Raw genomic sequence first — 21,587 nt, forward strand, 5'->3', positions numbered from 1 at the left:
TGGCTCTTCTTATGACCTGAAACAACCAAGGAGTGGTTGATCCTAGGAGGGCTCCTTAGGCGGAGCCTGCTTGGGATGTACTCCATGTGGCAGCTGCTCCCCAAGGCAAGCTCTTTGTATGGGCTGCTGTGCTGCTTGGGTCAGCCCCCACTCACTGCTTGGCTGTCTCTACTGTAAGCTTTATCCTTAGAGATTCAGTTAGACTAGGGATGGGGAACCTCAGGCCTGTGGGCTAATCCTGCACTTCTGGCATCCCAATTTGGCCCTCTTGGGTTCCCCAGGTAGCCACACTCCTTGCCTCCTGACCAATAATCCTTTGGTGGCTTCCTGACTTTTGTGCAGTCTTCTTCCCACTCTAAAAGGTTGAAATGCCTCTCCTGAGACTTAGTTACTGGCACTAAGAACTTTAGAACACAATCCTGTACATGTTTAGATGGAAAAGTCCTACCACTCCCAGCATTCCCCAGCCAGCCATACATAGGATTGCATCCTAAAGCTACCATATTTGGGGCTCATACCTTTTGCCTGTGGCCACACCCACTGCGGGAATGCAGCTCCTGAGAGCTTCTCTGAAATGGAATTTCGCCCTCTGGCTGAAAGGGGTACCCATCTTGTGAGTTAGACCATCCAAATCTGATGTATCTTTAAAAATCAGAAGCAAACATCCACATTTTATTTGTGTTTCAGTGTTTAGTCCTCTTCAGTCATGTGGAATAGCCTCAGAGTGGTGTCTCTGTTGTAAAACGCAACCTTTAGCCTTCCAAAATCGGCTTAATATTTTTTGCTGTTTATAAAACATTTGTAGCATCCTGAAATTCAGAACAGTGCACTGAGAACAATGATTCTCTGAGCATACCATTTGATTTTAGGATACTGGTGTCAGCTGCAGGTAATTGGCTGTCAGCTTTGTTAAGCAGTTATAACTGAAATGGATGATACCTGCCATCCAAATGCATGTAAAACATCTGGAGGAAGACATCCCTTTCCTATGGAGCCTCAAGACGATGAGCTAGGAAGAGAAATAGGTGAATAGCATTACAGAAGTGGGGATGTGAAGAGGTTCCATGTAGACAGAAGGAACTGTGAACATGTAAATATATTTGTTTATGGCACAAGTTCTAGATAGCATCAGGGGTTGGCCTTGCATAGGTCTCTATAGCTAACCCATGTTATCTTTTTATTGCAGATTACATTCGCACATTTACTTGGGACAAAAGGCTTGAAATGGTAGTGAAGTCAACAGGCATCTTAGGAGGTCAAGGTGAGTCTAAGAATTGTTTCCAAGTTATAGCTGATGCTGTATACCACCTTATCTGCTAAAAAGCCATCAAGGCATTAAAAGAGTTTGGGGGAATACCATGGATCTCTCTACTCTGAATAGAAACTATATTGGGAGGCAGAAACCAATTTACTTGTTTTTATTTTATTAGTACACTTGTATTCCACCTCTTTTCCTCTGGCAAGGAACCCAAGGCAGCTTACATAGTCCTCTTCCTCTCCATTTTATCCTCACAACAACCCTGTGAGGTAGGTTAGGCTGAGAGTCAGTGACTGGCCCAAAGTCACCCAGTGAGCTTCCATGGCCAAATGGGGACTAGAACCCGGATCTCCTGAGTCCCAGTCCAACACTCTAACCATTACGCCATACTTGTTAGAATTACCTTTTCTTGCCTGCCCCTAAATACTTGCTTGGGAGTATCATCCTGCCATTTGGGCATAATATCCTTTGCATGGCAGCCTGATGCTTTGCAGTGTCATGCTGCTGAGTTACATGTACATTTGAAGATCACGGCGTATAGATGAGTATTGTCTGCAGCTTGAGAGTAAGCATCATGTAACCGAAAACTTCAGTTGGTGCTCAAGATTTGGTTTGTTTTTCCATCTTCATCGCAGCATTTGTACTAATACCTCCATTCATTATTCCCATCTTTAAATGGGAAGAAATAATGCCCTTGGGGTTATGCCCTGCCTATCTGGTTTTAATGGTCTTCAGAACAACGTCTAGTGTTTTTTGAGGCTCTTTGCCAAGTACAGTCTTGAGTAAAACATCTAGATGCTATCATAGGGCAGTATCCAGTTAGGGCCTTCTGTGCTTGGTTGGTCCTGCTGTCCCTGGTCCGCAAGCAGTCCCTACCGCTTGTGCGATGTGATATAGTGCTTCCAGGGACAAACCCCGCAACCAGCAGAAATGCTTATTTCTGGAAGTTGAGAGGTTGCCAGAGCCCTACCTCTTCCAGAAACGAGCGCTTCTGCTTGTTTTAGGGCTTGCCCCTGGAAGTTCTACATTGCATCGTGCAAGCGGTAGGAGCCACTTGCAGACTAGAACTGGTGGGGCTGGCCACATGCGGAAGGCCCCAATTGGATACTGCTCATAAAGTTTAGCTATTATTGTGTTCCTGCTGACTCAAGTTAATTTCTATAAATTATTAGGTAAAATGCCAACTGTAGTATCTCCAGAATTGTACCGTACCAGGTTTTGTGAAGCGATGGACAAGTATTTTCTGATGGTGCCAGATCACTGGACAGGGCTGGGCCTGAATTGCTAAAGTGAAGCACCTCTTGGGTGATGCGATGGAATAATTTCTTCTGGCTTGAAAAGAACGCAAGGCAATGCTGTCCTTCCACCCACAACTTGGCCTCTTCAGTAGCAGCTAAAGGATCTTCAAGTACTGCCTTCGAACTGCGTGTGTCTGGAGTATGAAGTCTGCACTTTAAGTTTAGGTGTCAGAATGGTCACGAAAGAGGCTGGAGGATGGTGTTCAGAGTTACTCAGAATCAGAGCTATACCTTCACAAGGACATAAATGGGACCACGAAATAGATTAGCCTCTCACCTATGCGATATCTTCCACAGGTTGCTGTACATCACATTGGAGCACTGAAACCTGTTTGTGGTGATGTCTTGTACAGAAGAGGCCTGTGGCTATAAAGTGTCTTAATATGAAAAAACAGTGGGCATTCTGGCCCCAAATCAGCCTGTTGAAGCTATTGCAGTGGGGCTATTGCTATCTTTAAAATATGCTTCTCAGTTATGAGGAACCAAGTAAATCTGTTAATAAGGCCACTGCTGTGACAAGAGTAATTTCTGTAAGCATTATTGTGTAAAATTTGATCTGTTCTGCACTGATGTTGTTTTACTTGTTTTCATGAGCAGTATTAGATGAGGATTTTAGCCATTTATCAACATAAAAATTCATCATTTGTAGCCCTGCTTTCTTTTAATTGTATAAATATTGGTCAAATATTTTACTGATAAGCAACTTGCCTCTGTGTACCCCAGCTTAGATTTCAGCAACATACCAAGAAATATAGCTGTCCTCTTTCAAATAAAATGCACCCACAAGCCAAATTTTCTCAAAAGGAAGCTCCATGATTCCATGAAAAGGGCCTCAATCTTGATAGAAATCTCAGGGGTGGGCAACTTGTGCCCCTCCAGATGTTCTGGCCTACAAGTCTCATCAGCCCTAGCCAGCATAGTCAATGGTGAGGGATGATGGGAATTGTGAGCCAAAACATCTGGAGGACCACAGGTAGTCCACTCCTGCACTAGGTACTGCCATAAAATAGACATTTAATTTTACTACATTCTTCTCCTCAGCCCCACTCCACAAGAGGTACTTGGTTATTTTTTATTAGTATTTGTTTTCATTCAGTACCTAAAGGGTGCCTTAAAGAATCAGTCCTCCACTGTAGATAGTCCTGGTTTCTTCTAATTTCAGTACGGTTTTGAGGAAAGTAAAACCCCAGTCCCTACACACTTCAGTAATGTTAACAAATGGGTTGTTTCAGCAATAGTTCATTTGGCACTGTGGAAACTCATTTGCAATTCTTATAGGCGCTCTGAACAATAACTGTATGAAGATGGGTTGTGTGGCACAATAGACCAGATATATGGAGATTTGGGCATCTTCGCAACCTGAGAATAAGCACTTTTTAATTATTTTTCTGTAAGTATGAAATGTTTACTTGAGTTTGTATATAATAAAGGCCAGTAAAAATAAGTGTGTTTGTAGTTAAGGAGGCAAGACTAATGTTGTCCTCAAAACCATGATTGTATGGGGTGTTGGTTTGAACACAGATACTGGGTAATGTACTAGATCTGACATTAGTTTCCCCTTATGATCAGCCTTCTCCATGCAGCCTGGGGAAAGGTGAGCACCATTCGATGGTGATTGCAAGCCTGCAATTCCGTTGTAAGCAGTCAACAAAGGCCAACACTGCTACTTTGTCTTCCTGTAGAAGCCTCTCCTCCATAGTCGTGACACCTATAGCACGTGAAGTGGATAGAAGTCTCTGTGGAAAGCTGAGAAGTCTGTTAAGCCAGATGAGGCATATTGTGAGAATGTGACAGTGAGAGATTTACTTGTTAGACATTTGATTCTGGCTTACAGAGAAATTGGTAATGCGCACACAGGTACACTGTCCTATCCAGGGTCTATGTTGGCCTACATTTTCATAGGGGAAATTCAGCTCTCAATAAGGTAGGCGGAAAGCAAATTATTTTAATTTATTCAAGTCTGCAGTTGTAAGGTTTTTAATATGAGAGCAGATAGCCAGTTTCAATAAATGGGTGGTTATAACTGAGCTTTGGCCTCTTTATATTCCCTCTTTTTTTACAACTGATAACCTTCCACTTTGAGCTCCATAAAAAAAAATAAAGCATTCCTTAATTTTCCATACAAGTATTAAGCTTGAGCTGGTTTAAAGTAAGGGATGGGACAGGTTTGTTGTGTGCATTTAAATAACAATGTATGATATCCAAGTGGCTTTCCTTATAGGTGCTTCTTAAAAGTCTTTTTTTTTTTGGTAACCGGCCTGAGGACAAAACAAGTGTATGTATGACAATGGTTATGAAGTGTACACATATGTAGAAATCATAGACCTCTCATAGATAAAGAATAGATCTCTCTTTTAAACAATATGCAAGTAGCAACAGTGGAAAAGGCCAGATCATCTTTCTGTAACTTGGAAGAAAAAGTCTTGCATTATACAACGCTATGCTTTATATGATACATGTTTGTATTTGGGTGTGACTCATAAGGGCCAGACTAGATATTGTGGGGCAGCTGTGTCCATTTTCATTCATATTTCAAGTTCCATAGCCATGTATAACGTGCGTGTGCGGGCAGTCTATTTTTATATGAAGTGTGGAATGTATGACTATGTGGGTGATTTAGGAGAAAAATCCCCCCCCCACAATCTCGTTGCTCTCAGTTGCTTCAGACAATTTTCTCCCTGGTCCTGTTTGCTTCTAGTATTGGTGCTGAACTCCAAGTAAATTATGTGAACTGATAAAGTGCAGTGAAGTAAGGTGAGCATAGTTTTGCTGCCCTCACTTGTGTGCTCCATTTAATGCAAGTACCAAACAAGTGAACAAAAACCTTTACATATCAACAAGGCACATGTGAACAGGGAATAAGTGCACACGGCTCTCCCTTTATGTCTAGTTTGAGTTTGGGCCCAAGAAGTAGCCCTTAGCTTAGGCTGTATTTTAACAGTAACACAGCCAGATGTGTATTTCTGCCAGCCGCATGGTTGTACAGAAGAACCAAACAGCCTCCACTGATTGCAAAAGCAGGTATCTTGCAACATAGATGCAAGAGGCATTTCTCTCTTCCTGAAATCCCATTGTCTTAACTTGATCGCTTAAAGCCATGAAAGCTACTCCCTTGTCTAAGAATGGGTGTATAGCTGAAATGCAAGCAACTTGCTCTGAGAGACGAGCATGATTCCTGAAGCAACTCCACTGTTCATTGATCTTCTCTTGGCAAATAGTATATTGTTAATTATGTTGCACACAACTTCAGATGCAGTTGGGACTTGAGAGAGTTCCATGTATTTAAAGTGCAAGGCAACATAACGAGGTTACAGGTCTGCTCTACACACATAGCAGAATGTGGTGGTGGAAGAAGTGGGCTGTACCAGTTCAGACTGAAGGTGGGGGAAATCTCACTTTACAGTGTTTCCTCTTGTTTCCTTTTTAAACTCCCTGAAGTAAGAAAACTAACTCACCAGGGCAAGATGTTCTAGCTCATACCTCTTCCTGAGATTCTGATTTGTTTCTTGCAGGGAGGTACTGTTTTTTTACATGGAGCATTCAAAAATGTGATCCCTCACTTACAGTTTTATGTAGGACTGCTCATTCTAGTGCATGCATATACAGCAACAATCAAAGTCAGATCCTGGACAAGTCAGGAGGCTGATGTAAGTTCCATTGACGTAAACTTTGCTACCAAAACTAGCAGAGATTTCTCCCACAGGAACACACAATTTGTAATGAATACTTTCTATTCAACAGAGTACACCCACCTGTTGTAACTTCCACCAAAAGGAAGGGTGGTTGGGGTTCGCATGATAGGAACATCTTCAAAGCAAACCCTGGGGCCTGAGAAGTTTGCCATAGCTTTTGCTCTTCTAAACCTGTTAGTATTTAAGATTCTCCTTTTCGTTTCAAGTTCTCGAATAATGACTTCCCCCACTTTCAAGAAAGCAGTAAGTACCATTAATGAGATTATGTCATATCTGAAAAGTTTATTTCAGGCACCCAAAGCCTGATGGGTTGTGATAAAGTTCTTGTCCTCTTTAAGTGGAAATTGGAAATAACACAGTATTCTAAAAGCACATACTTGGTACAGTATTCAAGATCTGCTCAGTGCAATATGTTTCCTTTTAATTTTGCTCTATGGATTTCATATCCATGTGTGTATATAGAGTAAATAACCAAATCTAGAGCCTATGGAGCAGACATGCTGTAATGAACTGCTCTTGTGTTTGGGGGCAGGGAAAAGGAGCCATCTGAGACCATTTGAGGGCAGTAGGGGGGCTTTTCTGGGTATATAGTGCAGTTCTTATGTGGCATTCCAAGGGTGCTCTTGCACAAACCAAGTGTGGCACTGGTCTTTACATGAATAGTCTCATTTTGAGGCCAGAGGGGCTGTTGTAAGGTGCTGCAAAATGTTGAATCATACCCCTTAAAATACTGCACACAGCTGGAAAACATGTTCAAATAACTTATTTAATGTATCTTAAAAGTGTACATATCTATCCTACCTTGGTTCTGGGTGTATTTTTTATGATCCTGACATGTTAAAACTATTTAATTACATTGGCTACTTCATTTACTAACTTGTATACAGATAGAAAATAAAGTAATTAAAATGTTTCTGGTGTGTCTTGCTACTTCATTTCATCACTGCCTCAAAGCACCAAAGGTGGCACTAGGGCTTCAAAAGTATTAACTTGGATTCATTGTGCAGTGAAGTCAATGCTAGAGATCTTTGAGGAATTCAGCCTTGGTGGATTCTGATACAACTGTGCAGAACAGCACTTAGCTATACACTAGATCCAAAGCATCTTCCCATCTGCCCACAATACACATCCCAATCTTGCCCCCCCCCTTTGCCTCTACCAACGACAGAGCTCTGATGTCACGGCTGCAAGGGCCTCGGAGGCAGGGATGGATGGACTCACCTCCATCCACCCTTGCCAGGCACTTGTGAAACCCTGGCTGCGACCCATCCCTGCTCGCCATCCCTGCTCGCCATGCTGCGCAAGCCCCTCTACAACCCAACAAGCTCTGCCTGGTCCCCTAGGAAGCTGCCATTTTGCATAAGAATGGCAGCTCATTATTCTGCGTGAAAGGTCTTTTACGCAAATGGCGGCCATAAAGCCACCATTTACTCAAGGTTAGAGGCATGAATGGACCATAGCAAGCTCTTTAGGGGCATTTTTTTTTAATTAGGGTGGAGAGTGCAGTAGAAGATGTGACATTTCTGCCCTGAGTGTGAGATGTGTGTGTTTTGTGTGTGCGCGTGCATGCATATGTGTAGTTTTGTGTGTGTGTGTCGGGCTGTTTTGTGGATCACTTCCTCTACACCCTCACCTGCCTGTCCCAACCCCTGTACTTTGCACTCATAATCTTGAAGGTGCATGCCTCAGTGTCTCCTTTCTGTTCAGTGGATTGTTGCTGTAGCAGACAAATATAAGTTCAAAGGAGTGCTTTGCTGGTATAGTATGGATTAGAGCAGGGATCCACATACTTTCGAGCTATGGGCACATTTGGGAATTTGAGATACTGCTGTGGGCACCTAATCAGTGCCTAATCCATAGATCGCTGCTTTGGTATCCACCTTTCGCATCTATGGATCTTAGGATGCGTCTTCCTCAACAAAAACTTTTGCGTTGTGGCTATTGGACAATGCAACATCTCTTTAATAAGGGATTGTCTAATTCGGCTAATTGCTAGCGGTGCAATACAGCCAGTGCTTCTTTTAAACGTATGTTTTGGCAATGTCCGGTAGTTGCTTCTTTTTGCGGGGAGGTTACTACACAGAAAAATTTTGTACTGGAACTGTCTTTCATATTCACTGATGTGCACGCTCTTTTAAATTATTTACCTGCCTCACAGAAATTAATGCATGGTCAGCGTAAATGGATTCTCTGCACCCTTTTGACAGCTAAAAGACTTGTATTAGAACATTGGAAGGATAAACACTCACCTCCTCCAATGCAATGGACTGAGGACCTTACAAAGCTTTCCATATTTGAATAGGTGGCATATAGATGCCAACTTCAAATAGATACTTATTTGGATATTTGGTCTATTCTTATTGAAGTCTATGTATAATTGCTAGAACGTTGTATGGATTTCATACAAATCCATGTATGTATATTAAAAAATGGAAAGAAATAAAAAAATTCAGATCAGGTCTTTCAACCAATTGGGTTGAGTTGATATTTCTGTAGCAAAAGTGAAATATATGCGAATCTTTATGTCATAGTTGTTCACCCTAACAACATTACACTGTATTCATGAGGGTCATGACTCAAAGTTAAGCATTCTAAAGTCACATTAGCATGAGCTCTTTCCTGTTGAAATCAGTAGGACATAGAAGCGCTTAATTTAGGCTTGATTGTGCTCACTGGCATTATTAGAATGATCATTTCACAGTTATTTTATCTGTAATAATAACAGGATCTGTGTAATTCTTTTAAATAAAAAAGTTGGGTGCCTGCAGTCACCATGTTGGGGACCCTTGACTTATAGGATGTAAAACATCCTGACAGGGTCTCCCCAGAAGGATCTTGGATTTGGCGGAAAAGATCAAAATATGTCATGGTGGTTTTTGAACACACTTGCTCTTTTATTTGGCTCCTTTTCAGAGCTACATATGAATTCTCTTGCCCGGCCCAAGAAGAAGCTCCACCAGTCAATGGGATCTGTCTTTATTTTGTCTTAAACATACTTGAGGCAACCCTCATTCTCACTTGAATTAGGAAGGATCATGGTGGCAAAATTTTGCAAATATCTGTTCTAAACTCTTAACATCTCATGATCTCAAAGACTGTTGTCCTGAAAGACAAAATCTCCAAGTCAAGTAAGTAACCACCTCCACAGAATGTTCATGTGAGTGATAACTTTGAAGTCTGCAAGACTCTTGCATTAAACATAGTCTTGCAGTAATTAATTAGGGGTTCATCTTCTGTCAGAATGGATGCGACTGAACAAACGTATAATGATTCCTGGTACCATAAGGCGAAGGGCAGTATATAAAAATTTTCAATAAATATAATGATCCTTCCATGTTCACTGAGACTGGTTTGCAATTTGGGGAGGATATGTCATTTTACTTGGAGGCAAGAGAGAATACTGTTGAAAACATAGCCCTTCTTGGATTAGACCAAAAATGGATCAATTCCAGCATCCTGTTTCCCTCACTTGCCAACTAGATTTCCAGGGGAAGTCCACAAGGACATGAGTGCTTGTGTTCCAAAGCAAGTTGTATTCAGACGCCTGCTGCCTCTGATGCTGGAAGTAGTATATAGCCATTATGACTAGCAGCCATTGATAACCTTATCCTCTATGAATTTGTCTAATCCTCATCCCCAGCGTCACACTGAGTCGTTTCATTGAGCTATCCACTATGACCCCAAGATCTCTTTCCTGGTCAGTTCACTGCCAGCTCAGATCCCATCAGAGTATATGTGAAGTTAGGATTATTTCTTTTAGGCCCAATGTGCATCACTTTACATTTGCTTACACTGAGCTGTATTAACTAACTTTAAATTGAATTTGCTATTTTAATGCCCATTCACCCAGTTTGGAGAGATTCTTTTGCAGTTCTTTGCAATCTCTTTTACTCACATCATCCTGAATAGTTTGGTGTCATTAGCAAACTTGGCCACCTCCCTGCCTATTTTATCTTTAATCATGCTTTCACCCATTTACTTGGGAAGTTAAGATAACTGGCCAGTAATTTCCTGGATTTGCCCAGGATCCCTGTTTAAAACTTGGTATTGCCCACTTTCCAGTCCTCAGTTATAGAGGCTGATTTTTATGCACGAGTTTTGTTTGAAGATCAGCAATTTCACATTTGAGTTATTTTAAGAACTTTCAGGTTGATACCATCTAGACCCAATGAACATAAGAACAGAAGAAGAGCCCTGCTGGATCAGACCAAGGGTCCATCCAGTCCAGCATTCTGTTCACACAGTGGCCAATGATCTCTTGACAGGAAACCCACAAGCAGGAACATGAGTGCAACAGCACCCTTCCACCTATGTTCCCCAGCAACGGGTATACACAGGCTTACTGCCTCTGATACTGGAGGTAGCATAGGTTTGTTCATTTTTTTAATTTGTCAGTAAGGCCTAGATCTGTTGTCACCAGTATTTGTCTCAGTACTTCTGACTCCTGCTCTGAAAAAGTAAGTCCAGGCAGGGGTATCTGTCCTACATCTTCCACAGTGAAGACAGTTGTAAATACTTCTGTTTTTCTGCAATCTCCTTATCTTCCCCCGTTAGCACAGTTTTAGTTCCCTTGCTGTTCCACAGTCCAACTGCCTCCCTAGCTGTTTTTCTTTTTAAAGTGTATTTAAATAATCGTTTTGTGTTGATTTTAATGGTTTTTTAAAAATAGTAATATCCTCAGTGGTGCAGCTTGGGGCCACAGTGCAGGGCCCTACAGCCCAGGGGGCTTCCAAATGACCACCCAGAGATGAAGGCAGCAGATGGGCAGCAGAAGCAAACTCCATTTTATGTCTGTAGTCATGATGGTGCTAGGATTTAGGGTGCAATCCTATGCAGATAGGTGCCCACCTCCAAACTCGGAGGTGCCTATCCAATGCAGGGCAGAAGCAGGGAAGGGATCATTCCCTCCATGCTCTTCCTGCCCTGCATTTTCGGCTAGACAGCCGCGGGAGGGCAGAGCGGGGGAGGAGGCTGCCATACAATACATTGGATGTGTCGTATCGGTGTTTCCGCCCGCCCTGGAGCGCCCTGTTTTGGCCGCTCCGCACTCCTCTTGCAAACACGGAGCACGGGCCTTTTCTGTGCTGCCTCTGAGGCAGCGCGGAAGGAGGGGAAGGTCGGTTCTCTGGGAACTGACCTCGTAGCGTGGGCTCCGGAGTCGGTTCCCGGAAAACAAGATATCCCGTCGCCGTCTAGCCGCTGACTAGTGGCCATAGGATTGCTCCCTCCGTTAAGTAAGCTTAACATACAAAACTGCACATGCTCAGAGCACAGTTTGCATGTTAATAATAGTTGTTAGTATTAAAATTAGGGTTGGCAGACGTTAACATATAAGGAATGTAGAAGCAGTTGTAAAGCATGGAATAGTGGTTGAGTGAGCAGTTGGTTGGTCGCTGCATGAACAGAATGCTGGACTAGGTGGATCTTGGTCTAAGAACATAAGAGCTGTGCTGGGTCAGGCCAAGAGTCCATCTAGTCCAGCATTCTGTTCACACAGTGGTGAACCAGCTGTCAACTGGGAACCCACAAGCAGGACACAAGTGCAACAGCACCCCCCCCCCCATGTTCCCCAGCAACTGCCTCTGATACTGGGGGTGATGCATAGCCATCAGGACTAGTAGCCATTGATAGCCTTCTTCTCCGGGAATGTGTCTAACCCCCTTTTAAAGCCATCCCAACTGGTGGCCATCGCTACGTCTTGTGGTAGCAAATTCCATAGTTTAACTATGTGGTGCGTGAAGATCCAGCACAGCTCTTCTTATGTTCTTATGGTGGCAACATTTTACAAATACCTGCTCTAAATATTTGTTACTTCAGAGCTCCGCCCCCCCCCCCGCCTTTTGCACCCCTTATTACCGCTTGCTTACCTTTCCAATGCTATTTCAGCATAGCAACATACGCTACTGCTGCATAGGTCTGAGCCGATGTGAGCGGGGCGGGGCGACGGAGTAGCCTGTCTCCTTTTTCTCCCCGTTTCCACAGCGTCCGGCGCGCGCTTCCCACAGCCGAAACCTCCGGAAACTTCCCCGGGCTGGACCTGTGCTCTCCCCTCGGGCGGGGGCTGCGGAGCCTGGAAAGGGTCCAGCCCTGCTCCCCGAGCGCCGGTTCCCCCGCCTCAAAGCAGCCCGAGAGCGAACGCAAACCCGCCGCCGGGCGGGAGACGCGAATGGCGGGTCTCCGCCCGCCCGTCTAACTTGGCGGGGAGAGCGAGCGAGCGAGGCGCCGCCACCTCCCTCCCCTCTGCAGCGGCGCAGGCTGGCCGGGCTTGCGGCGCCGTGGCTTTCTTCACCTCAGCCCTGGCCGAGGGGGAGGGCCGGCAGGCGCCGCCGCCCGGGCGCCGCGATTTCCCGTGGCCTCTCGGCTCGGGCTGTCGGGGAAGTTCACCGCAGCAGCAGCAGCAGCAGCAGCAGCACCACCAGCAGCAGACTTCTGTTCCGGCGGCTCGGCGCAGACCTGCTTCTCGGACTGGCCTCAGAGGGGGAAGCCTCGCCGAGCGTCGCCCCAGACGTCCGCCCGCCCTCTCCCGCCTTTTTCGTCTGGGCCCGGGCTCCCCCGGCGCCGGGCCTCCTCTGCTCTCCCCTTTCCCTCGGAGGGTGTTCCGGCGTCGCGCCACCAGACCGCCCATGGCAGAAGGGCTGCCCGCCGCCTTGCGGTTCCTTGCGGTGAGCGGCTGCTTTGTGGCCGTGGCCCAGGTAGGGATTTCCCCGTGTTGTCTGATCCTAAGCCAGCTGTCCCCAACCTGGGGCCCTCCAGATGTGTGGGACGACACCTCCCGTCGTTCCCAGCTAGCTCTAATGGGTCTGTGACCTATCATCAATAGATGAGGATGATTCCCAGCTAGCATGGCCAGTGGGAGTTGTAGTCACACACATCTGGAGACCCCCCCCTCCAGCTTGGGGAAGGCTGTCCTAAGATGTGCTAATGGCTCTCTAGATGTGTGGGGTGACAACTCCCATCATCCCCAGCTAGCATGGCCAATGGGAGTTGTAGACACACACATCTGGAGGCCCCCCTCCAGCTTGGGGAAGGCTGTCCTAAGATGTGCTAATGGCTCTCTAGATGTGTGGGATGACAACTCCCATCATCCCCAGCTAGCATGGCCAATGGGAGTTGTAGTCTTAAGATGTGCTAGCCTCCTTCCTTATTGGGCAGGGGAGAACCATAAGCTTGGCATTTTAAGAGAGAGCTGCTGGAGTGTTTGCTGTATTTCTTTGAGTTTTCAAGGGGCTTGGGCACTTGCTCTTTGTTTTTGTTTTTAAGGAATAATATCTGTTCATCCACGTTCCAGAGATGGACTCACAGGGGTGGCTGGGTGGGAGGGATCCATCAACACAAAGAAAACACCTAACTTTTCTTGTTGCGCCACTCACTCATCATTCATTTTCCCAGGTCATGCACGATGCATCAGTGTAGACTTTTCTCTCTTCCAAAGATGGGAGTGTGGAAAAATGCAGCACGACATTATATATCCACCAACAGTTTCATAGCAAATGAGCCCGGAGACAACATTTTGCTCTGTGTTTGAATCCTTAATCCTTCACTGGGTCTTCCAAATGCAACATGTATCTCAAGGAACTGTTTAATAAAAGTTAGAGGATTTGAAACACCCATAGTTAGTGCCTTAATAATACACTAGGAGTAGGAGGCACTCGCAACCACATTTAATATCTTGTATTTACCCTCACAATGGGTGATATGAACCCATTTAAGGTAACTGCTTTTGTCAAATGGATACCATTAGTACTATAGAGCTTGACCCCCAAAAATATACCCCCAGGGTATATATTCCCTGGCAATCTTCTCTTCCATAAATTCAACCGTGTGGAAGGGCAGCTCCGGTTCCCCTCTGTTCTGTTGCATTGCTGGCTTGTCCCATTTTAGACCGGTGTTGTCCCTAGTTGCCTCTGTCAGCCCTCCTTCCTCCATTCCAAAACTGAGGCATCTCTACATTTTGTAAAAAACATCTTGCTTTCTGGTGGAATGTTGGGTGCTATTCTGTGCTACATTTTGCATCCAGTCTGAACATTAAACATAAATACGCCCTGTTTGCAGACCTTTCTAGTCGTTGGATGATATGTGTATTAAGTTTCAGGCTTCTACCTGTTGTGAAAGGGCCCTAACAATTACAGGAATACTTATTTAAAGAATCCTGCAAGTATAAAAATGCTGCCAACTACCAATAGAAATTCCCCTCTACTGATCAGGGAATGGTTTGGAATTCACATGTGTGTTTTGTCTCGTGAGTGGTTTGGCTTGCACTGGACTGTGTTGGCTACGGAGAAGAGACCAGTGTTGAGGCGGAGAGGCAAAATGTCTCTGTTTCAGGCTCCTGTAGCAGTCAGAACATTGTGTGCTATGCATGAACTGAATTTCAGATGTTTATGTGTTCTAGAAGTACCATTAACAGTTCTGATATTTGAAAAAGTGTGGCCCAGGTTTCTTATGCTGAAAAATACAGCTTGTTCCTGCAGATGGAGAAACATTCCTGTCTGCCACTGAAAATCTCCCCTTCCCCATCCAAGGACAGTTCAGGTGTGTGAAGGGGGAAGTCTTGCAACCGGTGTGCCATTTCAGATATACTTTCCTGGCTACAAGTGCAAATCCCCCTTTCTCTCAATGCGATCTTTATTCAAGTTTGTGAAGGGGAAACAGGCCCCAAACAGCCCCTAACATTCCACCAAATGTATGTCTGGTGCTGGCCTCCATTATGGGTACAGATGTCCAGAGTTTTAACGGTTTAAACATAAAATGTTCCATTTCAGCCTTTTCTAGTAATCAAAGAGTCTTCAGGCAGTATGGCTGATTAGGGTACACTGACGTGTAAGAGGCAGAGGGCCGTGCATGCTGGTTCTGCCCCCCTTATCCTCACATGCACTAGCCTTGCCCTCTAGGTCCCCAACTTTCCCGTGTTGAGTGGGAGGTCTGCAGGGGGCTTCTACTTACTTTCGCTTGAACACAAATAGAAACCCTTGTGTGACTGGAAACTCTGATGAAACAGGGTTCCTGGTCACATGAAAGTTTCTCTGTAGAAACCTTTCTAGCTGGTATGAAAGTGCCCTCATAGGGGATATACTTCATGCCCCCCATGTCAAGGGAGAGATGTAGGGGTTTTCTTTGCATTTCTAGTAATCAGGGTGTCTGGGATTGTATGGGTACCATATTTCAGATTTCTAGTTGGTGGTGAAGTACCTTAAGAATGTTGGTGTCCCCATGTGTATGCAGGTGTATGAGTTGGTCAGGTTCAAACATCTCTCTGTTTAAAAGATAGCACGGTTGTAATATTTGATGCATTAGACGTGAGTTCTTAATTTTCTACTGAACATTTTTGAACTGAATTGGTATACAGTACATACTACTGTCTTTTGCCATTTAGTTTAAATGAGTCCGGGGGCTATGAGACTTGAGGTTTGTGTCATACATGCTGCTGTGCTAGGGACAAAATACCTGTTCTGGTGGAAGCTTCCAAACAAGGCAAAGCAGCTGCAGTGAGTAAAGTTAAAGTGACTGAAGCAAATGATTCAAAGCATAACATTTGTCATAATACGTTGTGCGTTCTCCATGGGAAAAGTCCGTTCTGATTTGCACATTTTAAAAAGCGCTAGACATTTTCAGTGATTTTCACTAGCGATATGTTTGAATCCTCAAGATCACTCAATGTGGATATGTGCTAATATGTTCTTTAACACCTTTTAACCACGATGACACATTCATAATTGGAGTGGTTAACAAAGGCAGATAAATGGGTATAGTTCCCCCACTCTTTCAGTAGGTACTTAAAGGTAATGAAGGGATTATAATCTGGGTTAGTGATGGAGCATGAAACCAAACTGGTTATTCTAGACTAATTAACACAGAGAACAAGGATAATTTTATGTATGTAGCGTCAGTGCTAACTCAACTTTTAAAACAACAGACACTTCAGCCAGTTTTTTTGTCCTGGGATGTTTCATTAGCAGATACCACTCTATTGCAGTGGTTGAGCCCGCAGGTTGGTCTATGCATGTAATTGAAACATATTTGGCCTTTATTCCGATGGCTTTATAGTGCGTGCTAAAACAAGAAAATTTCATCAAAATGTGAATCAGTACTGGGCTATTTTCCTTCCTCTGCCTTGGGGTGGCAGGTATTTAAGACGTGCAGTGGTTGTCTTCGCTTCGCATTGATTTTACCAGCATAAGGGTCAGAGGAGGGCTTTGTTGGCTAGGGAGCTCTGCAGTGCTAATTGTGCTTTTCAACTAGCTGTTCAGGCACGGGTAAACAGCAGGTCAAGTGGTTCATTTGCCCTGCATCTTACAGTTTGACATTTCCTCTGGAAACCTCTGGCTCCATTAGGTATCTTTCTCAGATGAGTTTATTAACAACATTGCTTGTATTAGAGGCCTCAGCAAAGCACATGGTCAGTTCAGCCACAATTTGTAAAGATAAGAAGGTAAACAATCATCCAAGCTCATCAACAACTACGAGCCAAATGCATCTCTTCTGGTGTCATGTATTGACACCTGATTCACACTTGGACATATATCATTGCTTCATGTCCCATTGCTCTATGTCTTGTGATTTTATCGGGTCGATGTCTTAACAGCTGAAGTTGTGAACTGCATCCAGTGAAAAGGGCTCTGTCTGAAGTCAGATGTTTGATCTTTGATAGCTGCCTTGCACATGTGAGTCATCACGTGACACTGGAGTAATTGAGAGTAGCTTTGGACATTAAGGGACACTGGAAGTGAGAGGATAGGAAATGGAAGTGCCTCACACTTACTGTTACTGGTTTCTCTGTACTATCTGATGTAGAATCCATAAGAAAGGACAGATGAGATGTTTGCACTCACTTGGGGTATTTAAAACAAGTGATGGACAAGGAGATAGAAATGAGCTTTTTCTCCCCCTGCTTGTTTTGAATGTCTGAAGCCACTGTAAAGGATGAACATGCATTGGTGAATTCACCCTTAATAGTACTATACCCATTCGGTACAATCAGAGAACTGTGTGGGTGTACAGAACAGTGCAGAGGTAGGTAATCTGCTTTCCTTCTAGATGTTTTGGATGACAACTTCCAAAATCCCCAACCATGGGCCATGCTACCCTAAGTTTATGGGAGTTGTGGACCAAAACATCTGGAGGGTACAATGTTGCCTGCCTCTAGAACAGAAGAAGAAATCACGCAAAGAAATGTGGATGGGCAAAACTGGGCAAAACAGTCTAACTAGTAAAGTATAATGTTTGGAGAGGACTCTCTTTGGCTATCACATTGCAGTCAATCTTGCCCTTTCAAAACTGTTGAAATAACCCTGGACCTTTTAAATTGTTGAAGGTGTTGCACGAAGGGTTCAGCAGCTTCAAATTGAGGATTATGTCATAAATATGTATGTTCCACGTTTCATTGTGAGAACTCCATGCCCCAGGGAGATATTATGCTGTAGACTGTTGAACATCTTTCCTGGATGTTTTGAAAATTGATGCAAGTACTTAACCAGTTTGAACCTGAAACATCAAACGGTGGCTGAAATGTGCATACCAAGCGTTATTCCAGTGTCCCAGTCTTTAAGGCAGATATAGCATTTGATTTGTTTAGGTCCAGCAAAAGGACTCCTTCCTTCAGTGGGAGGCTTGTGATCCCGTGGAATGTTTTCTGTGGTGGAATGGAAAAGGGGGCAGTCTTTGTTTCCTGCTCCCCAAGATGTCCCCTATCTCCCTTGAAAATCTGCTCCAAGGGGTTGGGTAGCCCTCCAGAATGGTGGGTTAGGTGGTGCTGGGGCTACAGAGGAAGGGAGAATAGGTGAAAATCACTTTCCCCTCTTTCTGCCAGTGGGAGCATTCTGAGCAGACTCTGCTTGGGAATGCTCCCACTGGCAGAATAAACATTCTGGATCCTGCCCTGAGTATTGTGTATTTTTCTCTCTCCTTTGAAAATGCGTTCAGGGTTCAAGCTGAGTTCGAACTTGAAATGTAAAATCTTGCCCTGAACATGAACCAAGTTTCATTCCAATATCTCACTGTTAAAGAAAAGTTATCATATTACAAAGAAACGGAATGCCAAACCAGCTTGTCAAACCAAAGACCTCACCTTGCTTAGCCAAAACGTCCTAGAGTGCACTCATTGGGAAGGGGGCATTGTTGGTTCCCCACCACCTTAATATGCCTTATACAATCAGCAAGGAGGAGACCAGCCATGTGATAGCTGGCCAAAGGTAGGGCTCCCCTAGATGTCCCTTTCCATGTGGCTCTTTTACCTTGTTCAGATTCAGTGGGAAGTTGGCCCCCCCAGCCATATGATCCATGCATCTGGTGTCACCTGCAGTAGTCACTTCATGCTGGTTCAGACATTTACCTTATGGATATGCTATACATGTGGTAAGACTGCAGCCCTGCGCAACATAGCTTCCAATGTGTATATGACACATTGGGTCTGTTCACCCAACACGTTAACCCACAGTCAGTGGTTGAGTGTGGGTTGTTGTTGAACCATGGGTTAGCGTGTTGTCTGAACCCAGAACATTTTCCACAGGGTGGCTTGTCAGCCATGCAGTGTACTTCTTTTTCTAGAATGAGCCACTTTGAGAACCCTTGGTTTGTTGTTGTCTGCATGGTTAACAAGCCCAAAGGTGCCCATGAAGGGCTCCCCAATGTGGTGCCAGCAGGCACCCACAAAACGTTTAATTTTTTCTGTTTTTTTAGATATATGCACATGGATTTGTATATATCAATAGTAATGAATACATATGAAATGCATACAACATTCTAGCAATTATACATAGACTTCAATAAAAGAGGACCAAATATCCAAATAAGTATGTATTTGAAGTTGGCATCTATATGCAACCTATTCAAATATGGAAAGCTTTGTAAGGTCCTCAATCCATTGCATTATAGGAGGTGAGTGTTTATCCTTCCATTGTTGTAATATCAGGCTTTTAGCTGTCAAAAGGGCTCAGGGAATCCATTTGCACTGATCATTTGTTAATTTCCACGAAGCAGGTAAATTTTAAAAGAACTTGTGCATCAGTGAATATTAAAGACTGTTCCTGTACAAAATTTATCTGTGTAATAAATAACCTTCTCCCAAAATGAAGCAACTACTAGACATCGCCAAAACATACGTTTAAAAGAAGCATTAGCTCTCTTGCACCATCAGCAATTAGTCGAATTAGAAATCCCTTACTAAAGAGAAGTTGCGGTGTCCAATAGACACGAAACAAATGTTTGTGTTGAGTAAGACACAGCCTAAGATCCACAGATGTGACAGGTAGACAGCAAAGCAGCAATCCACTGATTAGGTGTTTTGTGGTGGTGCCCAACAGCAAATTCCCAAATGTGCCCTCAGGTCCCAAAAAGTTGGGGACCCCTGCAATAAGTAGTAGGGGACATGTAGGTTTCTTTATTAATGATTGAGGAGAGCAATCCTATGGAACTGTCTAGAGGGCCATAGGATTTTTTAGTTTACTGGCTACGAAGCACTCCAAGTTGGGAGCCAGGAAACTGTCCTCCTCACCCCTCCTCTCCCCCTTGTAGCCTGCATGGGGAGAACCTCAGTGGCTGCCTCATGAACAGGCATGTGGAGAGGGTGAAAAAGGGGCATTCCTTGGGGCAGGGAGGGGAGGAGACTGTGGAAGCCTCTTTACATTGCTTCCTATGGGGTCTCCAGGCCTGTTCCTGCCTCCTCTCCAAAGCCCTGGCTAGATGCATGAAATCGTGCATCTAGCCAAGAATACAGGGCAGGTGGAACTCAGAGGAGAGGATACCTTCCATGCTCCGACCAACCTGCATGGATAGGCATCAGCCTCCGAGTTTGGAGGCTGATGTCTATTTCGATAAGATTGGGCCCTAAATGACATGTCTCCTTTCAGTGATCCGTCAGCTCCTTCAAGTAAAGCAATAGTAACATTTGTTGAGAGGATAATAAAACGCAAACACTTGCATTTATGATAAAAGGCCAGAAGTGTGAATCACATTGTCACTGGCGTGGGCTTAAACATTGAAAGTTTTTTCCCCCGTTCACCTTGTTGATGTCCCATAATGGAACACAGTCTCTCTTCACATTAAAGGAAGAATCTGATTCTTCAGAAGCCTATTCTGGGATCTCCCTGTGGTTCATCTGGAGATAATCTACTCGAGGAAGCAAGCAGATCATCCATACACTAGTCTACACCATGGGAGTCCACATGCTTTTACATGCGTCAAGGTCAAGGCAGTTGACGCCAAGCTGACACCAGTGGATTAAGACAGCCCAAATTTTTAAAAAAGAGTGTGGGAATGGATCAGATAATGTGGGAATGGATCACACCATTTGGGATTGGATCAGATAATGTCCAAGCCAGGAGGCCAGAGCTGCTCCTGACACACAGTTCTTCCCTCAGTTGGCTGACTCACTGGCAGTTGCAATCCTCACAGGATGGGAATCCTCACATCTTCTCTTGCTGATGTCTGTGGCAATTCTGGTTATCTTTGCCTCGGCAAACATGTTCCCCTACCCCCACTAGGGCAGCCATGTGCCCTTCTTTACAGCGGGCAGTCCTTAATTGTAGATATTGGAAAGGCTGACCAGGCCAAGACCAGTTAAAAGAGAAAGAACCATGAGGAGGGAATACAAGGGTCTTGAAGTTGCCCATCCGCATTGAGGGTCTCCCCCTGCCCCTTAGATTATTCCCCTTAAGATGTTTCATACCTCTGCAAACCTCGGGGTTAGCCAGAGTCTGCTGATATCTTTTTCTTGTGCATGGGTTGTACAGTGTTGGCTACATTCACTCAGGCATGGGAAATCTCGGATCGGTATTAGAAGGAATTATGACCAAAATGGCACCTAGGCTGTTCAAGGAAGAGAACAGACACAGAAATAGATACATCCCTAGAATGCATGGATGCAGCAGAGGTTCACTTGAGATGCAGCAGAAATTTGCCCTGCCTCTTGCAGATCTCTGTCAGAGATTCACCCTAACCTCCTCATAGAACAGTAATTTCCAAGTCTGTAGCAGTGGTAAGAAGCCAGCCCGGAACAACTTAGTGCAGTTATATGCAGTGGCTAGGAGAGAGAATACCTGGATCCAAGGTTTGGAGAAAGCGATCTCTCTTTCCCTTCTCTGTCTTTGTTTCCACTTGCCCTTGTGGGACTATGTAAAAGATCTGCATATTTCTTACCAATTACCCCACGTTATCAGTTATGTGATATTGCACAATGTCAGATTCAATTTCAAGAATAATTGGCTGCTCTTCTGACTATTCAGCATCCTGTAGTATTGTTGAGATAAGAGAGATCCATTGGATTGCATGGAGCTGTGATGATAAGCTACTGCATACGAGATGTTCCTTTTATGCAGAGAACATAAGCAGAGTTTCATTTGAGGC

General features: G+C 44.3%; 2 protein-coding genes across 9 annotated transcripts in view; both read left to right on the forward strand.

The window, feature by feature from the left end:
• PIKFYVE (phosphoinositide kinase, FYVE-type zinc finger containing) overlaps nucleotides 1-3,367 on the forward strand; it is a 103,914-nt gene extending 100,547 nt beyond the window's left edge. For 6 of the 7 annotated variants that reach the window (XM_084819038.1, XM_084819030.1, XM_084818997.1 and 3 more), the window contains 2 exons: nucleotides 1,187-1,261; nucleotides 2,431-3,367. In XM_084819038.1, coding sequence (XP_084675164.1) covers nucleotides 1,187-1,261; nucleotides 2,431-2,546 — 191 coding nt within the window. In that variant the 3' untranslated portion in view covers nucleotides 2,547-3,367. The remainder of the gene's footprint in view (nucleotides 1-1,186; nucleotides 1,262-2,430) is intronic. The other variant, XM_084819005.1, reaches the window with a different exon arrangement.
• Nucleotides 3,368-3,458: 91 nt separating this feature from the next.
• The window catches only part of PTH2R (parathyroid hormone 2 receptor), a 64,081-nt gene continuing 45,952 nt past the window's right edge, over nucleotides 3,459-21,587 (forward strand). The window contains exon 1 of one of the 2 annotated variants that reach the window (XM_084819073.1): nucleotides 3,459-3,946. Coding sequence is in view for 1 of the 2 variants with exons in the window: in XM_084819062.1 (XP_084675188.1) it covers nucleotides 12,872-12,940 (69 nt within the window). In the remaining variant the exon portion in view is untranslated. Of the gene's footprint in view, nucleotides 3,947-12,195; nucleotides 12,941-21,587 lie in introns of those variants that run through there. The other variant, XM_084819062.1, reaches the window with a different exon arrangement.

This window comes from Heloderma suspectum, chromosome 1 (assembly GCF_057233095.1).
Source record: "Heloderma suspectum isolate Gila_16-S chromosome 1, 16-S_ref, whole genome shotgun sequence".
NCBI classification, from domain to species: Eukaryota; Metazoa; Chordata; class Lepidosauria; order Squamata; family Helodermatidae; genus Heloderma; species Heloderma suspectum.